General features: G+C 46.4%; 1 protein-coding gene across 1 annotated transcript in view; it reads right to left on the bottom strand.

The window, feature by feature from the left end:
• LOC124616542 (neural-cadherin-like) overlaps positions 1-12,773 on the bottom strand; it is a 323,640-nt gene extending 310,867 nt beyond the window's left edge. Inside the window, exons 1-2 of the mRNA XM_047144860.1 lie at positions 11,799-12,773; positions 11,405-11,738 (exon numbers count right to left, since the gene is read on the bottom strand). Coding sequence (XP_047000816.1) covers positions 11,405-11,738; positions 11,799-12,773 — 1,309 coding nt within the window. The remainder of the gene's footprint in view (positions 1-11,404; positions 11,739-11,798) is intronic.
• Between the last annotated feature and the right edge of the window lie 15,183 nt (positions 12,774-27,956).

Raw genomic sequence — 27,956 nt, 5'->3', positions numbered from 1 at the left:
GATGGTAGTTATTACTCGCAATTGTGAATTCATCTGATGTGTTTAGCAACGGCTGTTGTCGCCGCAGTACATCGTCATCAGAATAACACTGGCACTGCAATATCGTATCTCACCTACATGGTTAGGAAGAAGAATCAAAAAGATCGAAATCAACTGTCTTGCATTTGCAGATGACTTTGCTATACTTTCCGAAAATGTGGCATCTGCTATAACACAAATAAATCTCCTGGCAGAATTAGCCACCAAAACTGGATTAGGAATTTCTGCAGAAAAAATAAAATTTGGAACAAATGTTCAGGACGCGCCAAAATTTCTGATAATAGATATTGGCCAAATAGATGGTAAGAAAATTCAAATATCAGGGGGAGGTAATCCAAGAAAATGGTTTGAAAAATCTGCAATAGAGGAAAGATTGCGGAAATGGGGAGAGCACATGGCAGCACCATAAAAAGTGCCTATCGAAAATTGCAAAAATAAGACATTACAACACAGTCGAGAAGAGAGAATGCCTATATGCAAGCGAATGCCTGGCATTAAACTGTAATTTAGATACTAGAAAGGTGAGTATAAGGAAAATATTAGGACCACAAAACACGCAGAAATTTGGGAATTACGAAGTAATGCTGAAATATACCAATATACAGAAAATATTTCAAACGTAATGAGAAAAAGAAGAATCATGTTTTTTGGACATCATTTCGAATGCAAGACAGTGGATTAACTAATAAGATTTTCAAATACGCTACTGGCCATTAAAACTGCTACACTAAGAAGAAATGCAGATGATAAACGAGTATTCATTGGACAAATCTATTATACTAGAACTGACATGTGATTACATATTCACGCAGTTTGGGTGCACAGTCCTGACAAATCAGTACCCAGAACAACCACATCTCGCCGTAATAACGGCCTTGATACGCCTGGGCATTGAGTCAAACAGAGCTTGGATGGCGTGTACAGGTACAGCTGCCCATGCAGCTACAACACGATACCACAGTTCATCAAGAGTAGTGACTGGCGTATTGTGACGAGCCAGTTGCTTGGCCACCATCGACCAGACGTTTTCAGTTGGTGAGAGATCTGGAGAATGTGCTGGTCAGGGTAGCAGTCGAACATTTTCTGTATCCAGAAAGGCCCGTACAGGACCTGCAACATGCGGTCGTCCATTTTCCTGCTGAAATGTAGGATTTCGCAGGGATCGAATGAAGGCTAGAGCCACGGGTCGTAACACATCTGAAATGTAACGTCCACTGTTCAAACTGCCGTCAATGCGAAGAAGAGGTGACCGAGACGTGTAACCAATGGCACCCTATACCATCACGCCAGGTGATACGTCAGTATGGCGATGACGAATACACGCTTCCAATGCGCGTTCACCGCGATGTCGCCAAACACGGATGCGACCATCATGATTCTGTAAACAGAACCTGGATTCATCCGAAAAAATGACGTTTTGCCATTCGTGCACGCAGGTTCGTCGTTGAGTACACCATCGCAGACGCTCCTGTCTGTGATGCAGCGTCAAGGGTAACCGCAGCCATGGTCTCCGAGCTGATAGTCCATGCTGCTGCAAACGTCGTCGAACTGTTCGTGCAACCGGTTGTTGTCTTGCAAACGTCCCCATCTGTTGACTCAGGGATCGAGACGTGACTGCAGGACGATCTGTTACAGCCATGCGGATAAGATGCCTGTTATCTCGACTGCTAGTGATACGAGGCCGTTGGGATCCAGCACGGCGTTCCGTATTACCCTCCTGAACTCACCGATTCCATATTCTGCTAACAGTCATTGGATCTCGACCAACGCGAGCAGCAATGTCGCGATACGATTAACCGCAATGCGATAGGCTACAATCCGACCTTTATCAAAGTCGGAAACGTGATGGTACGCATTTACACGAGGCATCACAACAACCTTTCACCAGGCAATGCCGGTCAACTGCTGTTTGTGTATGAGAAATCGGTTGGAAACTTTCGTCATGTCAGCACGTTGTAGGTGTCGCCACCGGCGCCAACCTTGTGTGAATGACCTGAAAAGCTAATCATTTGCATATCACAGCATATTCTCCCTGTCGGTTAAATTTCGCGTCTGTAGCAAGTCATCTTCGTGGTGTAGCAATTTTAATGGCTAGTAGTGTATTTGTGGGCTAAGAAGTCCACAAGTTGGGTCAACGAAGTAAAAAAGGATTCAGGAAGAAACAGTATAAAAATAGAAGATATAAGTAACAGAGAATCCTTGCAGGACAAAGTATTGAAAATGGAAGGATTCCGAGGCAGGGTAGTTACAAAGTGTGGTTCAAAATGGTCTGAAGACAGAAAGCAGAAACATAGCGGACAGATGTAGGCATACTGGAAGAAAAGAAAAGAACAAAGAACGCACGATTGAAACTGGAATAACGTCCTCAGATTACCTATTCGCAATTAAAAAAAGAACATGTCAATAATACGCCTGTTTTGCGAATTCCATTGTTAAATGTTTGACTAGTCGCTGTCCCAAGTCCCCAGTGGATCAACAGAGTCCAAAGATATAAGGTTTACGACCAATGTGTATAGGAACTACTTTCGTTCCCTCATTGGGCACTACGTCCTCTGTAAACATCGCAACGTTTTTCCGGACACCCTGTATGTGCCTGGGTCACGGTCACGACACGCAAAAGATGGCGATTGCCCATTTTAGAGACAGCAGACGGCACCAGCGGAGGATCTGAGTACCTCGTAAGCGACGGGCAGTGAGCTCCAGACACACATTCTCACAACGCGGCTGCTCGCGCGAGCGGTACAAAAACCCGCGCCCCACGCTCGTTAACTCGAGATGCAGTGATAGATCTCATTAAGCGGCCGGCGTCGATAATGCAGCGCCTTCATCCGACAGAGAACTTGCTTTGTCCGCCAGGTCAGTGGACTGTACCTTATTAAAAGTACGATAGCGGCCCGCGGACGAGTCGGGCGGATGCTCGCTAATGGAGCTCCACCGGGCTTCTGACAAACTCGCCGAGACGAGCCCACCTGTCGCATAACTTTGCTGGCAGCGCCGTTTCCGCTTCTTACGCCCTAGTACAGGGCCGGCCAGAAATTCTGCACGCGTGCGGTGCTCCCGCACGTGTGCAACTTCCGGGTCACAGCGTGCACGCCGCAGCCGTCAGCGTTCATGTAGTGCAAGTTTCTACCCACAGATGTCGCTTTATCCACTTGCTGGGATACTCTGTACCGGCGCATTCTAGTGCTCTTTCCACAGCTTGCAAGCCAACCGTGGGAAGGTATTTCGCGTATTAAACATTTAAAATACTGTCACAGTCTACTCATTGAGACGTCTACTTTTATGTTAACAGTTTAACCCAGTAAGACAAGTAATACAGTTAACAACCGTGGGTTTTTATTAAGGCATCTTGACTGACGGCACGTAAATACGAGTAATGTTTTTGATCCAGTATTTAAGAAAGAGAGCACTTAGCGACTTCCAACGAACCTTATTCACGATTTCAAATAACATTAAACTAATGCAAGGTTTCCTATAACTAATTCTCGGTGCCCTCAGTTACACCCACATAATTTATGTCTCACTGACCTCTGAACAGAATGATAACCGCAGACCTCACCTGTTATTTCAATACCATTATTGCTACATCTTTCATCAGCTCCGTCTGAAATCTGCATAATAACCGACAATTAGATGAATGTTACGTTTTATCGACTTCAGTTGAGCGTAGCCCTTCACACATTTAAAAAAAAAAAAAAAAAAAAAAAAAAAAAAAAAAAAAAAAAAACCCTAAATGTAAGTATGCATTGGAGCAATCGGTTTAATGACCAACTTTCCTGATAATAATGTAACATGGAGCAGAATGAGGCACTAATGCACAGTAAACAATGATTTTTAATTATGAAAGGAATAAATCCCAACACGTTTATCACTGGTCATGAGAAATGATAATCGAGTTGATGTGTCTCATCCATTTTCTTAAGGACATTTAATTTTGCTTGCCGTTCTTCACTCGTCTTTATAACATGTAATGTAGTGCCTTTCAATTGAAAAATTACGCTGGCCGCCTATTATTCGGCGGCATAGCAAACACTGTGAGTTTTCAGCAGCGGCTACAAAAAAGAATTGTAGTTCCCAGTCATTTTTAAACGACTGAGAACATTGATCTCCAGTCCTTTGCTTTTTCACAGTACCTGCCATTTCTCAGTACTTCTCTGTTAAGGTTACGGTTACCAAGGGTAAACGAGACTGGGTATGTTGCGCTCCTGCTTGTACCACATAAACGGGCAAGTGGAGCCGCTGCCGTTCATTTAGGACACATGTCTAATAACAGATGTCGCTGTCGCACACGTGCGCACATGAGCAGCACTTCCGCACGTCTGCACACTGTGCAGCGTTTGGCCGGACCTGCCCTAGTATGTACACTCCGCGCCGGATCGCCGTCCCGTTCTTGTTGTTCTGACAGCGGAGCGAGTAAACGTCACCGCGACGCCGAGCAGAGGCGGCAGCCTGCCACCTCTTGTTAGCGTAAGCCCGGCCGAAAAAAATGGATCCGCCTTTCCATTAGTGGCCAGCTTCAGATTCAATTTCGCGTACCTGCAGGGCAGGGCAGGGCACGGCGGGCCTTTCTTCCTCATTACCGGGCAGCGCGCCGGCGCAGGATAATTTAATACTCCGCCCCCAAGTAATTGGATTCACAATTGCATTTTAATTGGAAAGGAGGCGAACAAAAGAATGCCGCGCCCGGAGAGGCCAGGAGGCCACTCGGGGCTGCAGGATCGATGTCGGCGAGACCTCCAGACCCCCCCTGGGACGCCATCGGCTGGAAGGCTAATCGCCGGACTGACCGCCGGCCAAAGGAGGAGCAAGAATTCAAGTCTCGCCAGAGACAAGCTAGGGAAGGATGGGGAAGTAAGTTCGACGTGACCTTTCGAAGGAACCAACCCGGCATTTGCATCTACATCTACATTTATACTCCGCAAGCCACCCAACGGTGTGGCTGAGGGTACTTTACGTGCCACTGTCAGTACCTCCCTTTCCTGTTCCAGTCGCGTATGGTTCGCGGGAAGAACGACTGCCAGAAAGCCTCCGTGCGCGCTCGAATCTGTCTAATTTTACATTCGGGATCTCCTCTGGAGGTATAAGTACGGGGAAGCAATATATTCGCCCGCATCTCGTGGTCGTGCGGTAGCGTTCTCGCTTCCCACGCCCGGGTTCCCGGGTTCGATTCCCGGCGGGGTCAGAGATTTTCTCTGCCTCGTGATGGCTGGGTGTTGTGTGCTGTCCTTAGGTTAGTTAGGTTTAAGTAGTTCTAAGTTCTAGGGGACTGATGACCATAGATGTTAAGTCCCATAGTGCTCAGAGCCATTTGAACCAATATATTCGATACCTCTTCCAGAAATGCACCCTCTCGACACCTAGACAGCAAGCTACACCGCGATGCAGACCGCCTCTCTTGCAGTATCTGCCACTTGAGTTTGCTAAACATCTCCGTAATGCTATCACGCTTACTAAATAACCCTGTGACGAAACGCGCCGCTCTTCTTTGGATCTTCTCTATCTCCTCTGTCAACCCGACCTGGTACGGATCCCACACTGATGACCAATACTCAAGTATAGGTCGAACGAGCCCGCCCGGTTGGCCGTGCGGCCTTAACGCACAGCTTTCCGGGGGGAAGGAGCGGCTGGTCCCCGGCACGACCCGCCCGGCGGATTTGTGTCGAGGTCCGGTGAACCGGCCGGTCTGTGGATGGTTTTTAGGCGGTTATCCATCTGCCTCGGCGAATGCGGTCTGGTTCCCCTTATTCCGCCTCAGTTACACTATGTCGGCGATTGCTGCGCAAACAAGTTCTCCACGTACTCGTACACCACCATTACTGTACCACTCAAATATAGGGGTTACACGCGTCTGGTGTGAGACGTTCCCTGGGGGGGTCCACCGGGGGCTGAACCGCACAATAACCCTGGGTTCGGTGTGGGGCGGCGGAGGGCTGAAGCGGACTGCGGTAGTCTTCGTGGGATTGTGGACCACTGCGGCTGCGGCGGGGACGGAGCCTCTCCGTCGTTTCTAGGTCCCCGGTTCACGTACAATACAATACATACAATAGGTCGAACGATTGTTTTGTATGCCACCTCCTTTGTTGATGGACTACATTTTCTAAGGACTCTCCCAATGAATCTCAACCTGGTACCCGCCTTACCAACAATTAATTTTATATGATCATTCCACTTCAAACCGTTCCGTACGCATACTCCCAGATATTTTACAGAAGTACTGCTACCAGTGTTTGTTCTGCTATCATATAATCATATAATAAGGGATCCTTCTTTCTATGTATTCGCAATACATTACATTTGTCTATGTTAAGGGTCAGTTGCCACTCCCTGCACGGATTGCCTATCCGCTGCACATCTTCCTGCATTTCGCTCCAATTTTCTAATGCTGCAACTTCTGTGTATACTACAGCATCATCCGCGAAAAGCCGCATGGAACTTCCGACACTATCTACTGGGTCATTTACATATATTGTGAAAAGCAATGTTTCCGGGTTCGATTCCCGGCGCGGTCAGGGATTTTCTCTGCCTCGTGATGGCTGGGTGTTGTGTGCTGTCCTTAGGTTAGTTAGGTTTAAGTAGTTCTAAGTTCTAGGGGACTGATGACCATAGATGTTAAGTCCCATGGTGCTCAGAGCCATTTGAACCATTTTTTTTGAAAAGCAATGGTCCCATAACTCTCCCCTGTGACACGCTGGAGGTTACTTTAACGTCTGTAGACGTCTCTCCATTGAGAACAACATGCTGTGTTCTGTTTGCTAAAAGCGATTTAGGGAAATTACGGAAAACCTAAATCAGGATGGCCGGACGCGCGCTTGCACCGTCATCCTTACGAATACGAGTACAGTGTGCTAATTATTGCATTGAAGTACGCTGGTCATGACCTTTCGAAGGAACCAATCCAGCATTTGCATGAAGCGATTTAGGGAAATCACGGAAAGCCTAAATCATGATGGCCAGACGCGGGTTTGCACCGCCATCTTTACGAATACGAGTCCAGCGTGCTAACCACTGCACCATTTCGCTCGGTTAAAACTACAGGATGCCCCTGAATATTCGGAGATATGACAGGTAAGATCATTGGGTACAAAAAGCTCTACTAAGCACGGGCTCCAAAATGCATACCTTAAGAGCTATGAGCACTTCTGATCTTCGATGCTGTGAAACAAAATTTCTTCTACTGAACAAGACTTCATAGTTCTGAAGGTACGTAGTTTGGAGCCCATGCTTACTAGACTTTCTTGCTTCAAATGATCGTTGTTTTCATATCCCTGAATGTTGGCCACTCCTCTTGCGACATACTGTATACTCCGTAAGCCAGCTGACGGTGTGTCGCGCAGACTACGTCTGGCACCAATTTTCGCGCCGCTCTTCGTTCTATTTTGTCTGCCTCGTCTATTAGTCCAATTCGGTAAAGGTCCCAGAGTGATAAGCTACACTCTTGAACCAGGTGGATTAAGTGTTGCCGTGGATGAGATCAATTTGCTTACGATTCTTCCTTTGAATCTCAGTCTGGCGTCTGCCTTTTCTACTATTTGTTTTAGGTGATCATTGTATAATGAAGCGCCAAAGAAACTGGTATAAGCCTGCGTATTCAGATACAGAAATATGTAAACAGGCAGAAAACGGCGCTGCAGTCGGCAACGCCTACGTAAGACAACAAGAGTCTGGCGCAGTAGTTACATCGGTTACTGCTGCTACAATGGCAGGTTATCAACATTTGAGTAAGTTTGAACGTGTTGTTATAATCGACGCGCGAGCGATTGGACACAGCATCTCCGAGGTAGCGATGTAGTGGGGATTTTCCCGTACGACCATTCCACGAGTGTACCGTGAATATTAAAAATCGGTTAAAAATCGCCGACATCGCTGCGGCTGGAAAAAGATCCTGCAAGAACGGGACCAATGACGACTGAAGAGAATCGTTCAACGTGGCAGAAGTGCAACCCTTTGGCAAATTGCTGTAGATATCAACGCTGGGCCATCAGCAAGTGTCAGCGTGCGAACCATTCAACGAAACATCACCGATATGGGCTTTCGGAGCCGAAGGACCACTCGTGAACCCTTGATGACTGCGCGACACAAAGCTTTACGCCTCGCCTGGGCCCGTCAACACCGACGTTGGCCCATTGATGACTGGAAACATGTTTCCTGGTAGGAACAGTCTCGTTTCAAATTGTATCGAGCGGATGGACGTGCAAGGGTAGGGAGACAACCTTATGAATCCATGGACTCTGCATGTCAGCAGGGGACTGTTCGAGTTGGTGGAGGCTCTGTAATGGTGTGGGGCCTTTGCAGTTGGAGTGATATGGGACCCCTAATACGTCTAGATACGACTCAAACAGGTGACACGTACGTAAGCAACGTGTCTGATCATCTGCATCCATTCTTGACCATTGTGCATTCAGGACTTGGGCAATTCTGGCAGTCCGCAGCTCGTGGTCGTGCGGTAGCGTTCTCGCTTCCCGCGCCCGGGTTCGATTCCCGGCGGGGTCAGGGATTTCCTCCGCCTCGTGATGACTGGGTGTTGTGTGCTGTCCTTAGGTTAGTTAGGTTTAATTAGCTCTAAGTTCTAGGGGACTGATGATCGTTGATGTTAAGTCCCATAGTGCCCAGAGCCATTTGAACCATTTGCGCCAATTCTGGCAGGACAATGCGACGACACCCCATACGTCCAGAATTGCTACACAGTGGCTCCAGGAACACTCTTCTGAGTTAAAACACTTCCGCTGGCCACCAAGCTGCCCAGACATGAACATTATTGAGTATATCTGGGATGCCTTGCAACGTGCTGTTCAGAGGAGATCTCCATCCCCTCGTACTTCCACGTACCAGTCAGACACAGATCTTATAAGGAAACGTTGCTCTCAACCTACTCCAATCGGAATCTCCTCATTACTTTGTTTCATCTTACATCTTTGCCCAATTCTAATTTAAGCCACTCAATCCTTCCCCTTTTTCTCTTCTTGCTCTGTTTTTCAATTTTTTTAAATATATTTTCACGCTACAATCAGCGTTTCAAAACATCATAACCGGTTTCCACCAGGTGGTGATCATGTTGTGGACAGAGCAATGCAGCATGTGCCTTAGTCTGAAGATGACCGTTAGTTGGTCGTAACCGATTATGGCACTGTGAAATTTGTAATTGTGTTTTAAAAATAAAAAAATAAGCGATATGTCGCTTCTTCTTTTTCTTCTTCTTCCCCTCTTACTTAGTTCTCCCTCTTCCTTCTTTCTTCTACTCTCCCTCACTGTTTTGAAACGTCGCCTAGCACAGAAGCCACTAACGCCAAACCCTTGTTCAGTGAGTCCCCACTGTCTCACCCTAAACAAAATTTCCATTTCTGATCGACATTGGCGTCAGAACTACGTGGTGACAGTTCACTGCAATGTGTCCAGAAGGTTGGTTAAAAGATCTTCTTCCTGTAATTCTAAGCTTAGGCACTATGCTGTTCCAACTGCACATAATTAACACCATCTCTTCGGCCTGAGGGTTTGTACTGTTTGCAGCGACTGGCATTTCGTCTTCATCCATCAACTTGAGGTGTTGTCTTCATTCTTTCTTGTATTCTCCAATTTTCTAATTTAAACAACAGATTCCAAATTCTGCCCGGATGTCATCTTTTTAAATCCGTTCCTCCTTGGGTAAAAATTGACAGTTTTTAAAGATCTCATTTTTGCTAAGTATATGCTATTTTTATCTCTTTTTTCAGTCAATCCACGATTCGCTACCAGTGAAAACCACGGACAGCGCCACTGTTTTATACAGTTTCGATTTTGTGGTTTTTTCTAACTTCATTTTTTGAAGTTTTGTTTATAGGTCCAGATACATGTTGAAATTTGTTGGTTTTCTTTTGTTTCTTTTTCTATGTGCAGCTATGTCACAGACTAAATAACTGAAACTGAAGGCTTGCTCAAATAACTTGTTTTCGATATCAATCTTAGATCGAACTGGTAATTTTCCGTGCTGGCTCATAACTTTTGTTTTAAGTAGCTGATATTTTTAGATTGTGATGTTTCCTTCCCAACACATATTTATACACAAAGTCTTGTAACTCTACCTCTGTCTTTTGTAATACATTATCTGTGTAAACCATAACATTTAGATGGTAGTTCCTGTTCAGCTGTTTGCCTTCATGGAATTCTTTCTTCTAATTTCTTACAAGATCTTCAATATAAGCGTTAACAACAGATCGCGACACGCTACATCCCTGTCTGACACGTTGATCTGCTTCTGAAACGCCTGTATTTATGATTATTTTCGTATCATATATGTTTTTGATTACCTATATAGGATGCATGGGGTATCCTTGCTTGTCAGAACTTGTTATTGTCCACAGTCTATTTCTAATGACCGAATCAAAGGCTCTTTCGAAGTCAATAAAAGGAACATGTATTCATTAACTGACTTTTTGCCGTTTTCGTAGAATTCTCTCGACGTCAAAAAATCATTGATGGTCGGTCGAGCGTCGCTTCCTAAACCCACTTTGCTCTTCTCTAAAACAATATATTCAAGGAATTGTTTATTATTTCTGTGTAAACTTTATAAATTGTTTTCGTGAGACTTGTATCCTTATTAACAGCCACGTGTATTTCTTTTGCCTTTTTTAAAAACAGCCATTACTTCGACAGTTTTTGAATAATATGGGATTTTATAGCTTCGCCACCATCCAGTAAATAATATAACAGTCTTAGTCAGCACAGCGCCCCTCCAAGTTTAATAAGTTCGGCATTCTTTTCAGCTGGCCGGTGTGTCCGAGCGGTGTAGGTGTTTCAGTCTTGAACCTCGCGACCGCTACGGACGCAGGTTCGAATCCTGCCTCGGGCATGGATGTGTGTGGTGTCCTTAGGTTACTTAGGTTTAAGTAGTTCTAAGTTCTAGGGGACTGATGACCTCAGAAGTCAAGTCCCATAGTGCTCAGAGCCATTCCTTTCATCTCGTCCAAAACTGCTGCGATTTTTGAGATTTTTAGAGCCCACTGTGTCTCGTCTAAGATAACTGGATCAACTGTCTCGTTATAATAGGGTTTTAGGTATTCTGTATTTATTGTAGAAGTTTCGTAGTACCATAACTTCTGATGATGCTATATTCACCGATCTTGTTAATTATATTGATTATAGCATTATCTCTCTCTGCGAACTGAGGAGCTATTTGAGTAGGAAGTAGCGGCACCGGTCTCGTAAAGTGAGAGAAGTGTGCTGACCACATGCCGCTCCACATCCGCATCCAGAGATGTCTTTGAGCTGAGGATGACACGGCGGCCGGTCGGTACCGTTGGGGTGTCATAGCCTGTTCGGGCGGAGTTACTTATTACCTCTTTCTGATAACGTTAAAAGATATATAACAAAATGGAGTGAAATAGAAACTGACCTCCTCCTCCTCCGGCGTTGGTGATGGTGACCCAGAAGTCGATGGTTTTCTCCGGGCCGAGCTCCTCGTAGTCCCACTTCTTCTTGACGCGGACGGCGCCGTTGGGCTCGACGGTGACCCAGGGGTTCTCGTCGCGGATCTTGAAGGTCTCCCGCTCGGTCTCCTTCTCCAGGGTGAAGACGGCGCGGCCCTCGGTGCCGCCGTCCGCCTCGGTGAACTCGATGCGCTTGGTGGGCCGCACGGCGCGCGTCACCCGCCGCTTGGCGATGCGGTGGACGCGGGCGCGCGACCGCTCCGACCACTCCTCGGAGGCCACCTCGTTCGCGCCGTCGTCCTCGTCCTCGTCGTCGTCGTCGACGGTCTCGTTGCCGGTCGCAGCCGAGGACTCGTCGACGTCGGCGGGCCCGTTGAACTGGAGCCAGACCTGCGCCGGAGCCTGCGAGGTGCGGCTGGGCGACCGCAGGTCGTGCGCCTCGACCGCGATCTCGTACTCGACGTCCTCCTCGGGCGGCTCCTCGGCGAGCAGCAGCTCTCCCGTCTGCGGCACGACCACGACCAGGCCGCTGGGCGCCGCCAGGCGGTACGCCACGCGGTCGCCGTCCGCGTCGGTCGCCGCCACCTTGCCGACCGTCCGGAAGCGGTCGGAGGCGCGGCCGCCCACGTCCACGGAGAAGCGGTACACCTTGCTGGAGAACACGGGGCTGTTGTCGTTCTCGTCGAGCACCTCCACGGGCAGCGTGGTGACGGCCCTGTCGGCGCCGCGGCCGTCCGCCGCCTCCACCGTCAGGTTGTACGCCGGCGTCTTCTCGCGGTCGAGCGGCCGCGCCGTCTCGACGGCGACGCCGGTCGCGTTGGCCGCCGCCAGCCGGAAGTCGCCGCCGGGGTCGCCGGCCACGATGGCGTAGCGCACGCGGCCGCCCGCGCCGCCCGCCAGCGCCAGGTGGGCGACGCCGGAGCCCGGCGGCGCGTTCTCGCGCACCCGCGCCGGCGCGGCCGCCTCGCGGAAGCGCAGCATGTCGCGCCGGTCCAGCACCAGCAGCTGCAGCGAGTGCGTGCTCGAGCGGTTGCCCGCGTCCTCGAGCACGGCCAGCGACACGGGCCGGCCCACCAGCGGGTGCAGGTCGGCCGTCGTCATCAGCAGGCCGCCGCTCACGACCGCGAAGAACTGCGAGAAGCCCGTGTCGAGCAGGCGGTACGAGGCGCCGGGCTGCGCCGCGAACTGCTTCACGCCGTAGCCGGGGTACGTGTCGTCGGCCAGCACGGCGACGCTGCGGCGCCGCGGCGGCGACGACGCGGCGAGCGACGGCGCCCACAGCGAGAGGAGCGCGAGCGCCGCGAGGGCCAGGCGGCGCCCGGGAGCGGCCGCCATCACTGACCACCTGCTGCACACACACACACGAGGCACACGTTACCCACCACATCATGTTTCAATGAATGAACACTACTGGCCATTAAAATTGCTACACCAAGAAGAAATGCAGATGATAAGCGGGTATTCATTAGACAAATATATTATACTGGAACTGACATGTGATTACAAAAAAAATGGTTCAAATGGCTCTGAGCAATATGGGACTTTACATCTGAGGTCATCAGTCCCCTAGAACAGGGGCTTCAAACTACGGCCCACGGCCGAAACCGGCCCGCGTTAGCTGGTCGGACACCCCCGGTATCCGGCCCGCCAAATATTTGAAGCTGTACCTACACTGCCAACAATTGAGTTTCGAGGCCTATCGTGACCAATACACCGTGACATTGTCGGAGCTCTATCTTTACAAAGCGGAAGGTCATGGTTAAACTTGTGGCTATCCACAATAAACAGACAGACCATTCTCCGTGCGATGGTGAAAAAAAAGGACGGTTAACAGACTAGTTCGGCGAAAACATTTTAAGTAAAAAAATTCTATGCATTTCATTCTACTCACGAGTCTGGTCAAGTCTTTCAAAAGGACGCCGCTTCGGTGACTAGCTTCAGTAATCAATCATTATGGAAGATGCTTCTTAAGCGAAGTTTCACTTTCTTTTGATTACGTTGTAAAATACACATAGCAAGTAAATCGTATAAAATATTTTTATTTAAAGGCAATTTAAAGAAAATAAAATCCCTCGTGTACATAGTGATATTGGATATTTTAGTTGTAACTGATGTATAAAAATAACTGTAATTAATTTATATCTTGAAAACTCACGGTGTTAGAGTATTCACGTAAAGAAATTTAACATCTCAGTGATAATTAGTGACTTTCATGTAGCTGTAGCTTTTCTTTCATAATTACCTCCAGTTGCGGATCAAGTTTAGTGGTAGAGATAATCATCAGCGACTTCAAATGCTCATCACTTAATTTTGATCTGTAAATACTTTTTGCATGTTTCATTTTGGAGAAAGTTTTTCACACAAATCAGTAGTGCCAAAAGCGGAAAAAAAGCCACGGGTAAATTTATGTGAATTTGGAAACTGTGTGGATGGAAGACACACAAAATTCCAGTAATATTGACTTCGAATATTTTTCTTTAAAAACGTCGCTACGTTGCAAATCAATAATTTCAAACTGAAGTTCTGCGGGTAACGCTTCTATATCGACGTCAAAGGGATTTTCAAATATCTTGATATCGTTTTAATTCGCATCGATATCTGAAAAACGTGATTTAAAATTGATTTTTAAAGCGCCCAAAGCTTCAATTCCGAAAGTTACAGGAAACGGAATGTCAGTTTTCTGACTGAATCTTTGGCATGTATTAAAAAGCGTAAAGAATACTTTGTTCAAATGAGATTGAAACAAAGCAGTCTTTTGTCGAAAGGACTTAACATGCGTGTATAAATCAGGCAGGAGCTGGTTTTCATCTTCCAATTTTAAATTAAGGTCATGCATATGTTTAGTTAAGTCAGTATAAAATGCTAGCTTCCATAACCACTCACCGAAAAGTAACTCAGCCAGAAGGCGATTCATTTCGTTCAAAAAAAATTCAATTATTGTTCGGAGTTCAAAAAAACTGGTCTGAACTTTAACGCAGCCAAGCCAGCTTAAAAATCGTAGTTCGTTTCAGTGCTGGATATTCCGACAACTTTAGATTTTTGCGATTTCATTTTTCCTTTAACCTTACATTACGGTGATCATGGGGTGCTAGGGTGCTTTAATCCCACTAGGTGGATCTTGGCCCTTATGACTTCGTGGAGGAGTCAGTGTGGCCTGCGGACTAAAAATTTTGGAGACCCCTGCCCTAGAACTTAGGTTAGTTAGGTTTAAATAGTTCTAAGGACATCACACACATCCATGCCCGAGGCAGGATTCGAACCTGCGACCGTAGCGGTCGCGCGGTTCCAGACTGTAGCGCCTAGAACCGCTTAGCCACTCCGGCCGGCCATGTGATTACATTTTCACGCAATTTGGGTGCATAGATCCTGAGAAATCAGTACCCAGAACAATCACCTCTGGCCGTAATAATGGCCTTGATACGCCTGGGCATTGAGTCAAACAGAGCTTGGATGGCGTGTACAGGTACAGCTGCCCATGCAGCTTCAACAAGATACCACAGTTCATCAAGAGTAGTGACTGGCGTATTGTGACGAGCCAGATGCTCGGCCACCATTCACCAGACGTTTTCAATTGGTGAGAGATCTGGAGAATGTGCTGGCCAGGGTAGCAGTTGAACATTTTCTGTATCCAGAAAGGCCCGTGTAGGACCTGCAACATGCGGTCGTGCATTATCTTGCTGAAATGTAGGGTTTCGCAGGAATCGAATGAAGGGTAGAGCCATAGGTCGTAAGACATCTGAAACGTAACGTCCACTGTTCAAAGTGCCGTCAATGCGAACAAGAGGTGACCGAGACGTGTAACCAATGGCACCCCATACCATCACGCCGGGTGATACGCCAGTGTGGCGATGACGAATACACGTTACCAATGTGCGTTCACCGCGATGTCGCCAAACACGGATGCGACCATCATGATGCTCTAAACAGAACTGGATTCATCTGAAAAAATGACGTTTTGCCATTCGTGCACCCAGGTTCGTCGTTGAGTACACCATCGCAGGCGCTCCTGTCTGTGATGCAGCGTCAAGGGTAAACCGCAGCCATGGTCTCCGAGCTGATAGTCCATGCTGCTGCAAACGTCGTCGAACTGTTCATGCAGATGGTTATTGTGTTGCAAACGTCCCCATCTGTTGACTCAGGGATCGAGACGTGGCTACACGTTACAGCCATGCGGATAAGATGCCTGTCATCTCGACTGCTAGTGATACGAGGCCGTTGGGATCCAGCACGGCGTTCTGTATTACCCTCCTGAACCCACCGATTACATATTCTGCTAACAGGCATTGGATCTGTCGCGATACCACCTTTATCAAAGTCGGTATCGTGATGGTACGCATTTCTCCTCCTTACACGAGGCATCACAACAATGTTTCATCAGGCAACGCCGGTATACTGCTGTTAGTGTAAGACAAATCGGTTGGAAACTTTCCTCATGTCAGCACGTTGTAGGTGCCGCCACCGGCGCCAACCTTGTGTGAATGCTCTCAAAAGCTAATCATTTGCATATCATAGCATCTTCTTCCTCTCGGTTAAATTTCGCGTCTGTAGCAAGTCATCTTCGTGGTATAGCAATTTTAATGGCCAGTAGTGTATATCTTTAATATAGTCACTGTGTTCTCATGGATGGGCCGCCTATAAGCGACAGTAAAAAGAACGAGACAGGTGGAGTAAAGTAAGTATGCTCTAAGTTGTTTATTACCTCAAGAGCAACCGGCTTAACTGTTAATACATATAGGCTATCTCACTGGGAGGCAAGACGTTCAACACGTGAGTGTATCCAGGCGTGCACTTCTTCGTCCAAACCAAATCTACAGCCACGGATGTCTTTCTTCACGGCTAGGAAAAAAAGTGAGAATCGCAAAAGGAGACATTGGGACTATGTGGAGGTGTGTAACTTCTGCAGTGTAGTGGACACAATGTAGGCGGGTCCATACGCTGCCATTTCCAGTAAGCTGTAGAGGTTTCGCTGGGAAGCCCTTACCCATCGTGTTATTACGCATCATATTATTACTATCTACGGTTATTCCTTCACTTCATTCAATCCCTTCTAAGGTAAAACAAGGCGAGCGCACAGCAGCCAAACGGCCTGCTCACCTCTAGCGTCGATTTCCAATCCGTCCTTTCAGCCGGCCCCGGCGAGTACGCTAAAAACTTACAAGAAAAACTGCGTAGGATGCGGCTGCTCCAAATTCACCCCACTTCCCAGGATCACTTAGCTTTGTTTGCGGACAGCGTAGAGCGCAAAAAAGTCTAAAAAATTAGGAGTGCGTGGTAACCTTAAAATTGAAATAAAGAGACCGAATTTAAAACAGCGGTGCATCTCTGCGAGCAGGAAAAAGCATCTGCAAAGGTCACAAGTTCATGTTCGGAGGCAGCGCGCATGTAAACAGGCGCATTATACGCGGCTGCGAATGGAAGAGGGAATCGGTTTACCGCGAGGGCCCGTGGCTTCCATACCAGCGCTAATCCCATTACACAGAACGGCCGCGAAGAGGAGGGAACACACCAACAGCACTACGCCACGTGCGGTGCTGCTTCTTAGCATTCGAGAAGGTAAGTTGAGACTGATGGTCAGACATTAATTACGTCTTAGCCGCATTACACGCTAACCTGCATGCTCGCCTTGAGGCCCCTGCAAACGATCAAACATGCTTGTCAAATTTGCTCTTTCCTATCCGCGAGTTTGTCAAACAAGCGCACAGACTTACCAGCTAAGTATGTCAAATATGCAACCTCACTTTTGGAGCAGCTGTCAGTCTATGCGTACCGTGTCTCAAAGTCCACTACCGGAAAAAAAATTAGTACACTTGGAAAGGTTGTAAGACGTGTATAATTCTATTGTCTATTGTCAAACCATAATTTATGATAGATTTTTACATTTTATTAATAGGATAAAGTAGGAATAATTAATATTTGTCATGTTGGAAATAATTTTGGTAGCAGGGAATGTCTGCACCAAAGTATTGTTGGCAGGAGAGACCGCACATTGATATAATTTTAAAAAGAGCGGGAGAGACCGCGTATTGATACATTTTACGAAAAGAGCGGGAACGACCGCGCATTGATACATTTTGTAATGGTAGCAGGGACTGTCTGCACCAGAAAGCATTGTTGGCGGGGGAGACAGCACTTTAGCGTTCGTGGGAAGTCAGTAGTAAGCGAAATGTGAAGCGAGTCGGTAGCAGGTCTGAAGCGAGAGGTTGAGAGGAGCGGTGTGCCTGCCAGCCACCATCTATGATTTAAAAGAGAATATAAACGGATGTACAGAGACATCAGCTAACTATTATCATAAGAGGAACTAATATTATTGAATTATTTTTTTGAGAAACTCAAGACTACTGAAGGTATGTTTGCACAATGCTAGTTGTAAGATTATTGTAAAAATTAAGTCCCATTTGAACGTTTGTAAAATCATTTCATTCAGAATATAATTAATTTTTGCCAGCAATATTGCATTACTGATTACAATCCATTCCAAAAACCATCAACGTAAAACGTTGCAAAATTTTTGTTGTTGTCAAGAAATGAATCACGTAACTTCAGTCAAATTAATTAAAGAATAACGTCAGCTTTGCTATTAAAGAATAAAATCAGCTTTGGTAATAAATACAGCCACTTATTATGACAGCCCACCAGCAGCTAATAGAGTATAGCGAAACAGAGTAAGTATATTCATGTCGCAGTTCGATGTAGCAGTCAGATGGCGATCCAGTAGCATTAAAAAAAAGGTAAGGAACAGTTTTGGGTTATTGCAGGTAACGACTGAGGGCCACGACGGCGACACACACTATGTTTTGTCGAAATAATCAGAAACTCACTTTTAATAAGCAGCATTTAAATTTGTATGCGAAGATTGAGAAAGAGAATTAATTTCAAAGGGAAGATTTCATTTGTTATTATTAAGCAAGAGATAGAAATCCTAAGGGAAGGTTTCATAGGTTATTGTAGAAGGGAAGGTTGCGTAACAAAAGAGATACAGACGAGACAGGAAGGTTTCAAGGTGACGTCGATTACGATCCGATGACGGCATATGCCAAGTGAGGATAATGGTTTTACGTCGTCCACTAACAGATAGCGTAGTGGCATAACTACCAGAGCGCCATCTGTCTCTACCCTCTAATGCGGAATGCTCACAGCCAGAAGACTCAGTGTGGTGCAAACGTGTGAAGCAAGCAGGTTACCGTGCCACGGAGAGGCATTCGTGCTTTCTGCAGCCAACTGAGCGACTTTGAAAGCGATCATATCGTGGCATTCCGACTGGCGGCATGGACTTTTCGGAAAACTGCCGCACAAGTTGGAAGTGCTGCGTCAGTTGTAAGTGAAGCTGGTGTCGGTGGTCACGTAAACATTCTAACACCCGTAGACGAGGTTCTGGACGTCCACTCAGCACGGATGCCCGCCAGTATGCCGGCCGGTGTGGCCGAGCGGTTCTAGGCGCTTCAGTCTGGAACCGCGCGACTGCTACGGTCGCACGTTCGAATCCTGCCCTCGGGCATGGACGTGTGTCATATTCTTAGGCTAGTTAGGTTTAAGTAGTTCTAAGTTCTAGGGGACTGATGACCTCAGATGTTAAGTCCCATAGTGCTCAGAGCCATTTTTGAACCCGCCAGTATCATCGTATTGTAAGGGCAGCGCAGTCGCTTGTGAGGCTGGAACGTGTCACCACGAACTCTTGCGATTATTAGCAGTGAGACTATGAGAGTGCACACCTCTACCCAGTCTTCCACTCACGCCTCAGCATCGACGTGCAGGGCACAACTGGGGTCGTCAGAGGATCCCTTAGGAGATGGAATAGCGGGCCGCGATCTTCAGCGATGACAACAGCGATCGCACCCCAGGTCCAATGGTCTGGGGTGCGATAAGCTACTACACTCATGCTCATGAATTAAGGATAATGCTGAAACAACGCCCTGGTGGGATGTTTGCGGGTTTGAATCACCGCGGGAATGACCATGCGGTGCATTTGACCTGCGGTCATCGCACACTGGCGCTGGCACCAGTCCATATACACAGAGGTGTGTTGGTGCATGTCGAAGTACGGTGCAGAGAGTAACTATGCAGACGTTTTCAGACGTGCTAATGGTGACTGTGTGTTGAAAATGGCTCAAAGAACACATACTCATGACGTTATTAGGGATAGAATACTAGGGCGACTGGAGGCTGGCCAATCACAGCAGATGGTAGCACGGGCCCTCCGTGTGCTACAAAGTGTGATCTCCAGATTATGGCAACGATACCAGCAGACGGCCACAGAGTACTGGAGGAAACCTTGCTCGGGGCCTTACCGCAGCCACTAGAACAGTTGTCTCCAGACGCACAGTTCAAATGGTTCAAATGGCTCTGAGCACTATGGGACTTAACTTCTGAGGTCATCAGTCCCCTAGAACTTAGAACTACTTAAACCTAACTAACCTAAGGACATCACAAACATCCATGCCCGAGGCAGTATTCGGACCTGCGACCGTAGCGGTCACGCCGTTCCAGACTGAAGCGCCTAGAAGCGCTCGGCCACCCCGGCCGGCGACCCACAGTCTACAGACGACTGAACAGACGTGGTTTATAAGACTGGAGACCTGCAAGGCGCGTTCCACTGACTCCTGGTCACAGGAGAACCCGTAAAGCCCGGTGTCAAGAACACAGTACATGGTTACTGGAACAGTGGTCCTAGGTTATGTTCATGGACGAGTCCAGGTATAGTCTGAACAGTGATTCTCGCCGGGTTTTCATCTGGCGTGAGCCAGGAACCAGATACCAACCCCTTAATGTCCTTGAAAGGGGCCTGTATGGAGGTCGCGGTTTGATGGTGTGGGGTGGGATTATGATTGGTGCACGTACACCCCTGCATGTCTTTGACAGAGGAACTGGAACAGGTCAGGTGTATCGGTACGTCATTTGCACCTGGGGTGCAGTGGGTCCCACCTTGCTCCTGATGGATGGATAACGCATAGCTCCACCGAGCTGCCATCGTATAGGAGAACCTTGCAACAGAAGATATCAGGCCAATGGAGTGGCCTGCCTGTTCTCCAGACCTCAACTCTATCGAGCACGTCGGGGATGCTCTCGGTCGACGTATCGCTGCACGTCTTCAAACCCTACGATAGTTCAGGAGCTCCGACAGGCACTGGTGCAAGAATAGGAGGCTATACCCCAGCAGCTGCTCGACCGCCTGATCCAGAGTATGGCAACCCGTTGTGCGGCCTGTTTACGTGTGCACGGTGATCATATCCCATGTTGGTGTCGGGGTATATGCGCAGGAAACGTGGCGTTTTGTAGCACATTTGTTTCTGGACGGTTTTGTCAACTTATCACCAATACCGCGGACTTACAGATCAGTGTCGTGTGTGTTACCTATGTGCCTATGCTATCAGCGCCAGTTTTGTGTAGTTCCACGTTGTGTGGCACCACATTCTGCAATTATCGTTAATTTATGAGCATGAGTGTATTCTCGTTCACTTTTGGTGTTTCTGTAGTGGACGGTAATCAGCGCTCGGCACGTGCAGAATGTTGTTAGACCCGTTCTTTTGCCGCTCTTGCAACAGGAAGATGATGTGTTGTTCCAACAGGATAATGCTCCCCCACACACAGCCCGTGCAACTCAACGTGCTCTGCAAGACGTGCAACAACTTCCTCGGCAACAGAGTCTCCGGACTTGTCTCTAATCGAGCACGTCTGAGATGTGATGGGAACGAGATGTGACTCACGCGACTCGTCAAACAACAACTCTTACAGAACTACGTGAACAGGACCAGCAAGCATGGCATAACGTATCCCAGGACAATATTCGCCATCTGTACGATTGACTGGATACCAGAGTCTGAGACTGCATTGCCACCCGTGGCGGCTACACAACGTACTAATAAGGGTGGTTCAGTATTGGTCGATCACCGGTACCTCAGAACCGCTTGTGTTATTGATCTGTAAATGTAATCATTTCGCCAGCCGCGGTGGTCTATCGGTTCTAGGCGCTCAGTCCGGAACCGCGCGACTGCTACGGTCGCAGGTTCGAATGCTGCCTCGGGCATGGATGTGTGTGATGTCCTTAGATTAGTTAGGTTTAAGTAGTACTAAGTTCTAGGGGACTGATGACCACAGATATTAAATCCCATAGTGCTCAGAGCCTTTTTTTTTTTTTTTTTTTTGTAATCATTTCATGTTCTCGACGTGCACTGTTTGGACAATAAATCTTGTATGAATTGGAAACCTCTAAAATGGTGTACTGATGTTTTTCCGGCAACATATTTTGACACTAGGAGGCAGTGTTGAAGATGCAATGCATGATATAATCTTAAAATCTGCCAGATATTTCAAAGATATGGATGGTATTATGGCAAGCGACTTGTTTCTGTTTGACAAACGCATGCGTAAACGTTCAAACTTGCTTGTAAAATAGGTCGTCAATCAAAATTTCTTTTGAACACCGTCAAAAACAGGCTACGTTTGACAAACAAGTCAAACAAAGCAGTACACTGCCAAATAATTTTACAAACACGCGAAGTTTGGAAAATCGTCTACGGGTTGCTGTACTGAAAACCGTTTACTGCTGTTGATACAGCGTGATGGGGAGGTAGGAATCTCCCACTCTAAAGCAAAATGTGCAATTATTTTAGAGTTTCTGACAGGTTAAAATTCTGTGCACTAGCACTCAGACCTTTACATTTCGCGGACAATTTTCCTTGAACCGACAGGTCTCCCACGGGTTGAAACTAAATCGTTTCGTCTATAGTTCGATTGAAAGAAGATGGCATTTGGCAACTAGCGACTTGCACTATTCCCGCTAGCAACATAAAAGAGAGCCTGGTAGTGTCGGTTATAATTGTGTTCCCACTTCTGCTGCGCAATGCATTGCGTCTGTTATTCCTCAGGTAAACTTTTCCGGATGCGAAAATTTCTACATCTACATCGATACTCTGCAAATAACACTTAAGTGTCTGGCAGAGATTTCATCGAAACAGTTTCATAATAATTCTCTATTATTCTCTCAAACAACACTCGAAAAAAAAACAAGCACCGATATCTTTCCGTGAGAGCTCTGATTTCCCTTATTTTAATATGATGATCGTTTCTCCCTGTATAGGTCGACACGTTAACAAAATATTTTCGCATTCCGAGGAGAAAGTTATTGATTGAAATTTCGTGAGAAGATTCTGCCGAAACGAAAAACGCCTTTATTTTAATGATGTCCACTCCAAATCCTGTATCATGTTCGTGGCACTCTCTCCCTTATTTCTCAATAGAACAAAACGCGCTACTCTTCCTTGAACATTCTCGATGTACTCCGTTAATCCTATCTGGTAAAGATCCCAGACCGCGCAGCAGTACTCCAAACAAGGACGGACAAGTGCTGTGTATGCTGTCTCTTTAGCACATCTGTCCCATCTTCGAAGTGTTCTGCTAGTAAATCGGAATCTTTGTTTCGCCTTCCCAACAACATTTTCTACGTGTTCTTTCCAATTTAAAGTGCTCGTAATTGTAATTCCTAGGTGTTAAGTTTAATTTACGGCCTTTAGATTTAACGAATTCCTTTAAGAACTAATGTGGATGATCTCACACTTTTGATTACTTAGGGTCAACTGCCGATTTTCGCACCATACGGATATCTAAATCGTCTTGCAGTTGGTTTTGATCTTCTGATGACTTTACAAGACGATAAACGACAACATTATCTGCAAACAACCTAGGACGGCTGCTCAGATTGTTTCCTAAATCGTTTATATAGATAAGGATCAGCAAACGGCCTATAACACTACCTTGAGGAACGCCAGAAATCACTTTTGTTTTACTCGATGACTTTCCGTCAGTTAATACGAACCGTGACCCCTCTGACAGGAAATAACGAATCCAGTCGCATAATTGAGACGATATTCCGCAATCACGAAATTTCATCACATGCCGCTCTTGTTGTACAGTGTCAAATGCCTTCTGGAAATTTAGACATACGGATTCAGTTTGAAATCCCTAGTCGATAGCAATCAACACTTAGTATGAGACAGGAGCTAGTTGTATTTCACACAAACGATGTTTTCTACAATCGTGTTGACTATTTGTCAATAGACCGTTTTCTTTGAGGTAATTCATAATGTTCGAACACAAAACATATTCCATAATCCTGCTGCATACCGACGTTAGTGATATAGGCCTGTAATTTAGTGGGTCACTCCTACATCCTTTCTTGAATATTGCTGTGACCTGTGCAACCTTCAAATCTTTGGGTACGGGTCTCTCGTCAAGTGAGCGATTGTATATGATTGTTACGTATGGAGTTACTGTATCAGTATACTCTGAAAGGAACCTAACTTGTATACAGTCTAGACAGGAAACTTGCTTTTTTTTAAAGTGATTTAAGTTGCTTCACTACTCCGAGGATAACTGATTCTAAGTTACTCATGTTGGCAGCTGTTCTTGATTCGAATTCTGTAATATTTACGTCGTCGTCTTTGGTGAAGGAATTTCGGAAGGCTGTGTTTAGTAACACTGCTTTAGCAGCACTGTCATCGATAGTATTTCCATTGCTATCCTGCAGAGAAGGCATTATTTGTGTCTTGCCACTAGCATACTTCACATACGACCAGAATCCCTTTATCCAATATATGAGCGATCTTCTTAGACTGTTTGCAGCCGATGATATCTTGTAAAGTCATCAGATGATCAAAACCAACTGCAAAATGATTTCGACATGATAATTGTATTGTGGGAAAATTAGCAATTGACTCTAAATAATGGAATGTGTGAAGTCATTCACAAAACTATTAAAATGAGTCCGCTAAATTTGGCTACACGATAAATCACACAAATCTAGAGGCTGTGAACTCAACAAAATACTTAGGACTACAATTATGAATAACTCATACTGAAATGATCACATAGATAATGTTAAGGGGAAAGCGAACAAAAGACTGAGATTTACAGGCAGGACAGTTAGAAAATGCAACAAGTCTACTGAAGAAACTGCCTACAGTACGCTCGAAAGTCCTCTTCCGAAGTATTACTGCGCGGTATAGAATCCGCGTCTGACAGGATTGACTGGGGTCATTGAAAAAGTTCACAGAAGAGCAGCACATTTTGTAATATCGCAAAATAAGTTACAGAGTATGACGGATTTGATAAGCGGGAAAGAGTGACAATCATTAAAACAAAGGCGTTTTTCGTTGTGGCAAGATCTTCTCATGAAATTTTAATCATAAACTTTCTTCTCAAAGTGTGAAAATATTTTGTTGGTGTCAACATACATGGGAGAAATGATTTTCATAATGAAATGAGAGGGACCAGAGCTCGCACGGTAAGATTTAAGCGTTCGTTTTTACTTCACGCTCTTAGAGAGTGGAACGGTACAGAAATAGCTTGAAGGTGGATCGTCGAACCCTTTGCAAGACACTTTACTCTTTCTAGCAGTGTCCTCAGTAGAGAACATTATCTCAGCACAGCCAGTGTCCGAGCTAAAGCCTCTCTGGTGCACCCATCAATTAAATTAGAAGCTGTGCCATTATGGACGATGTTTCTGATAAGAGACACCACTAGGGTGATAATGGTGTTTTTGTAGTCCATCCTGGGTTCTGTGACCTGTCCCAGCAAAACTGCGTCTATCCTGAATGATGCACCAAGTACATCTACATGGAACATAGGGCGTTCTTTAACAGAACCCTGCAGGGCACACACACATATGAGGTGACCAGCACATACAATTTTTTTTAATAGCCAGAACAATCTTGAAGTTTCAGTGTCACCACCACCGCAACTCCCGAAAGCCGTAACAACAGTTTCTACAGTAGGAAAGCCTTCAAGAATACAATTACGATGTAGTGTACCCCCAGATACATTGCCTCATCTCAGACAGAACGCTTTCATTCGATCTCCACAGACTTCTGGCCTTGTTTAGTATTCAGGGCTTGAGGGGCAATTCGCAATAAACGGCATGCAATTATTATCACAGACTTTCTGATTCACGATAGTACGCGACAGCGACAAAAAACTGCGACTTCTGCTTTGGAGAAACTTTAATGATCTTTGAGAAGCCCTATTCTGTTCTCTACAGATTTTTCTTTCTTTCTACTCATCAAATGACATTACTACGAACCCATGAAGATATGAAATAATGTGTTACCAGCCGGTTATTGTCACAGGTAGTAAACTGCTACGACGATACACAAAACAGGTTCATATGCAATGATAAGTGCTTTAACAAAAAGTAGCAGTTACACTACTGGCCATTAAAATTGCTACACCAAGAAAAAATCCAGATGATAAACGGCTATTCATTGCACAAATATATTATATCAGAACTGACATGTCATTACATTTTGACGCAATTTGGGTGCATAGATCCTGAAAAATCAGTACCCAGAACAACCACCTCTGGCCGTAATAACGGCCTTGATACGCCTGGGCATTGAGTGAAACAGAGCTTCGATGGCGTGTACAGGTACAGCTGCCCACGCAGCTTCAACACGATACCACAGTTCATCAAGAGTAGTGACTGGCGTATTGTGACGAGCCAGTTGCTCGGCCGGCCGCCATTGACCAGACGTTTTCAATTGGTGAGAGATCTGGAGAATGTGCTGGCCAGGGCAGCAGTCGAACATTTTCTGTATCCAGAAAGGCCCGTACAGGACCTGCAACATGCGGTCGTGCATTATCCTGCTGAAATGTAGGGTTTCGCAGGGATCGAATAAAGGGCAGAGCCACGGGTCGTAACACTTCTGAAATGTAACGTCCACTGTTCAAAGTGCCGTCAATGCGAACAAGAGGTGACCGAGACATGTAACCAATGGCACCCCATACCATCACGCCAGGTGATACGCCAGTATGGCGATGACGAATACACGCTTCCAGTGTGCATTCACCGCGATGTCGCCAAACGGATGCGACCATCATGATGCTGTAAACAGAACCTGGATTCATCGGAAAAAATGACGTTTTGCTATTTGCGCACCCAGGTTCGTCGTTGAGTACACCATCGGAGGCGCTGCTGTCTGAGATGCAGCGTCAAGGGTAACCGCAGCCGTGGTCTCCGAGCTGATAGTCCATGTTGCTGCAAACGTCGTCGAACTGTTCGTGCAGATGATTGTTGTCTTGCAAACGTCCCTATCTGTTGACTCGGGGATCGAGACGTGGCTGCACGATCCGTTACAGCCATGCGGATAAGATGCCTGTCATCTCGACTGCTAGTGATACGAGGCCGTTGGGATCCAGCACGGCGTTCCGTATTACCCTCCTGAACCCACCGATTCCATATTCTGCTAACAGTCATCGGATCTCCACCAATGCGAGCAGCAATGTCGCGATACGATAAACCGCAATGGCGATATGCTACAATCAGACCTTTATCAAATTCGGAAACGTGATGGTACGCAGTTCTCCTCCTTACACGAGGTATCACAACAACGTTTCACCAGGCAACGCCGGTCAACTGCTGTTTGTGTATGAGAAATCGGTTGGAAACTTTCCTCATGTCAGCACGTTGTAGGTGTCGCCACCGGCGCCAACGTTGTGTGAATGCTCTGAAAAGCTAATCATTTGCATATAACAGCGTCTTCTTCCTGTCGGTTAAATTTCGCGTCTGTAGTACGTCATCTTCTTGGTGTATCAATTTTAATGGCCAGTAGCGTATGCAGCAATCTAGGTAAAAGTAGGTCCAACACCTACGAAAGACTCCGCTTTGTAGTACCTTGTGTGATCGACGGCACGACTAGCCGCTACCGTTCTCTAAATTCTTAGTATTTCTACCTTTTGTTTGGGGCTAAAGCCCTTCTGGAAGGTGTGCGTGTCAGGGTCATAAACTCCCCTCACACCGATCGAGAATCCAACAGGCGGCGTCGCGTGTCCTTGCGTAATGCCACTGAAATAAACTAGATTGGAAGCCTCGCCGTCTTCGAGGTCAGACAGCGTGTTTTCTTATTAATGTTGACCGCGCCGGTCTACTGATGGAAGCCCAAAACGGACCCCGTTTTCGACCTGTGTAAGAGTACTGCGTCTGCCTGCAACGTACTCGTTCGGATAGATCGCACTAGCTGGCGATACTATCATTCTGGAACCTTCGGTGCGTTACGCGCCTTTTCTGCAGCGAGAGTATTGTCCAAGTCACATCGGCATTGTTCCAGTTAATTCCGATAATCAGTTTTTAGAGCTAATTCTGACTACTTTTTAATATCATTCAGCTGTCAAATAAGTGATTTTGCTGGCGTCCGAAAATATGGCTTTTTTCACAATAATCTGGCTTCTTTTCTCTATTTTTGTCCTTGACTTATAGGAAACTTTAAAAATCCACAACAATTACAGGAAAATTACTTGCATTGAAATATGCTTCAGTATTCCATGGAAACGTGTTAGTATAGTGAATTAAAAGGCACAGCAAAGCAAGCAATCTAAAGCTGTGTTGGTGTGTCTTCCGGGATCGTCAGCATGCACATACGCGGTTGAGAGCCTTACTGGAAACGCTGTTGCAGCACAGCCGACATCGCAACTTCACATTAATGAAGAAGATGTTCTAAGGAAAGCAGGCAGCAATTGCTTTATGCAGGATGA

This window comes from Schistocerca americana, chromosome 5, assembly GCF_021461395.2.
Source record: "Schistocerca americana isolate TAMUIC-IGC-003095 chromosome 5, iqSchAmer2.1, whole genome shotgun sequence".
Classification (NCBI taxonomy): Eukaryota; Metazoa; Arthropoda; class Insecta; order Orthoptera; family Acrididae; genus Schistocerca; species Schistocerca americana.
Note: the sequence above shows the minus strand (reverse complement) of the source record. Positions and strands in the feature narration are given on the sequence as shown.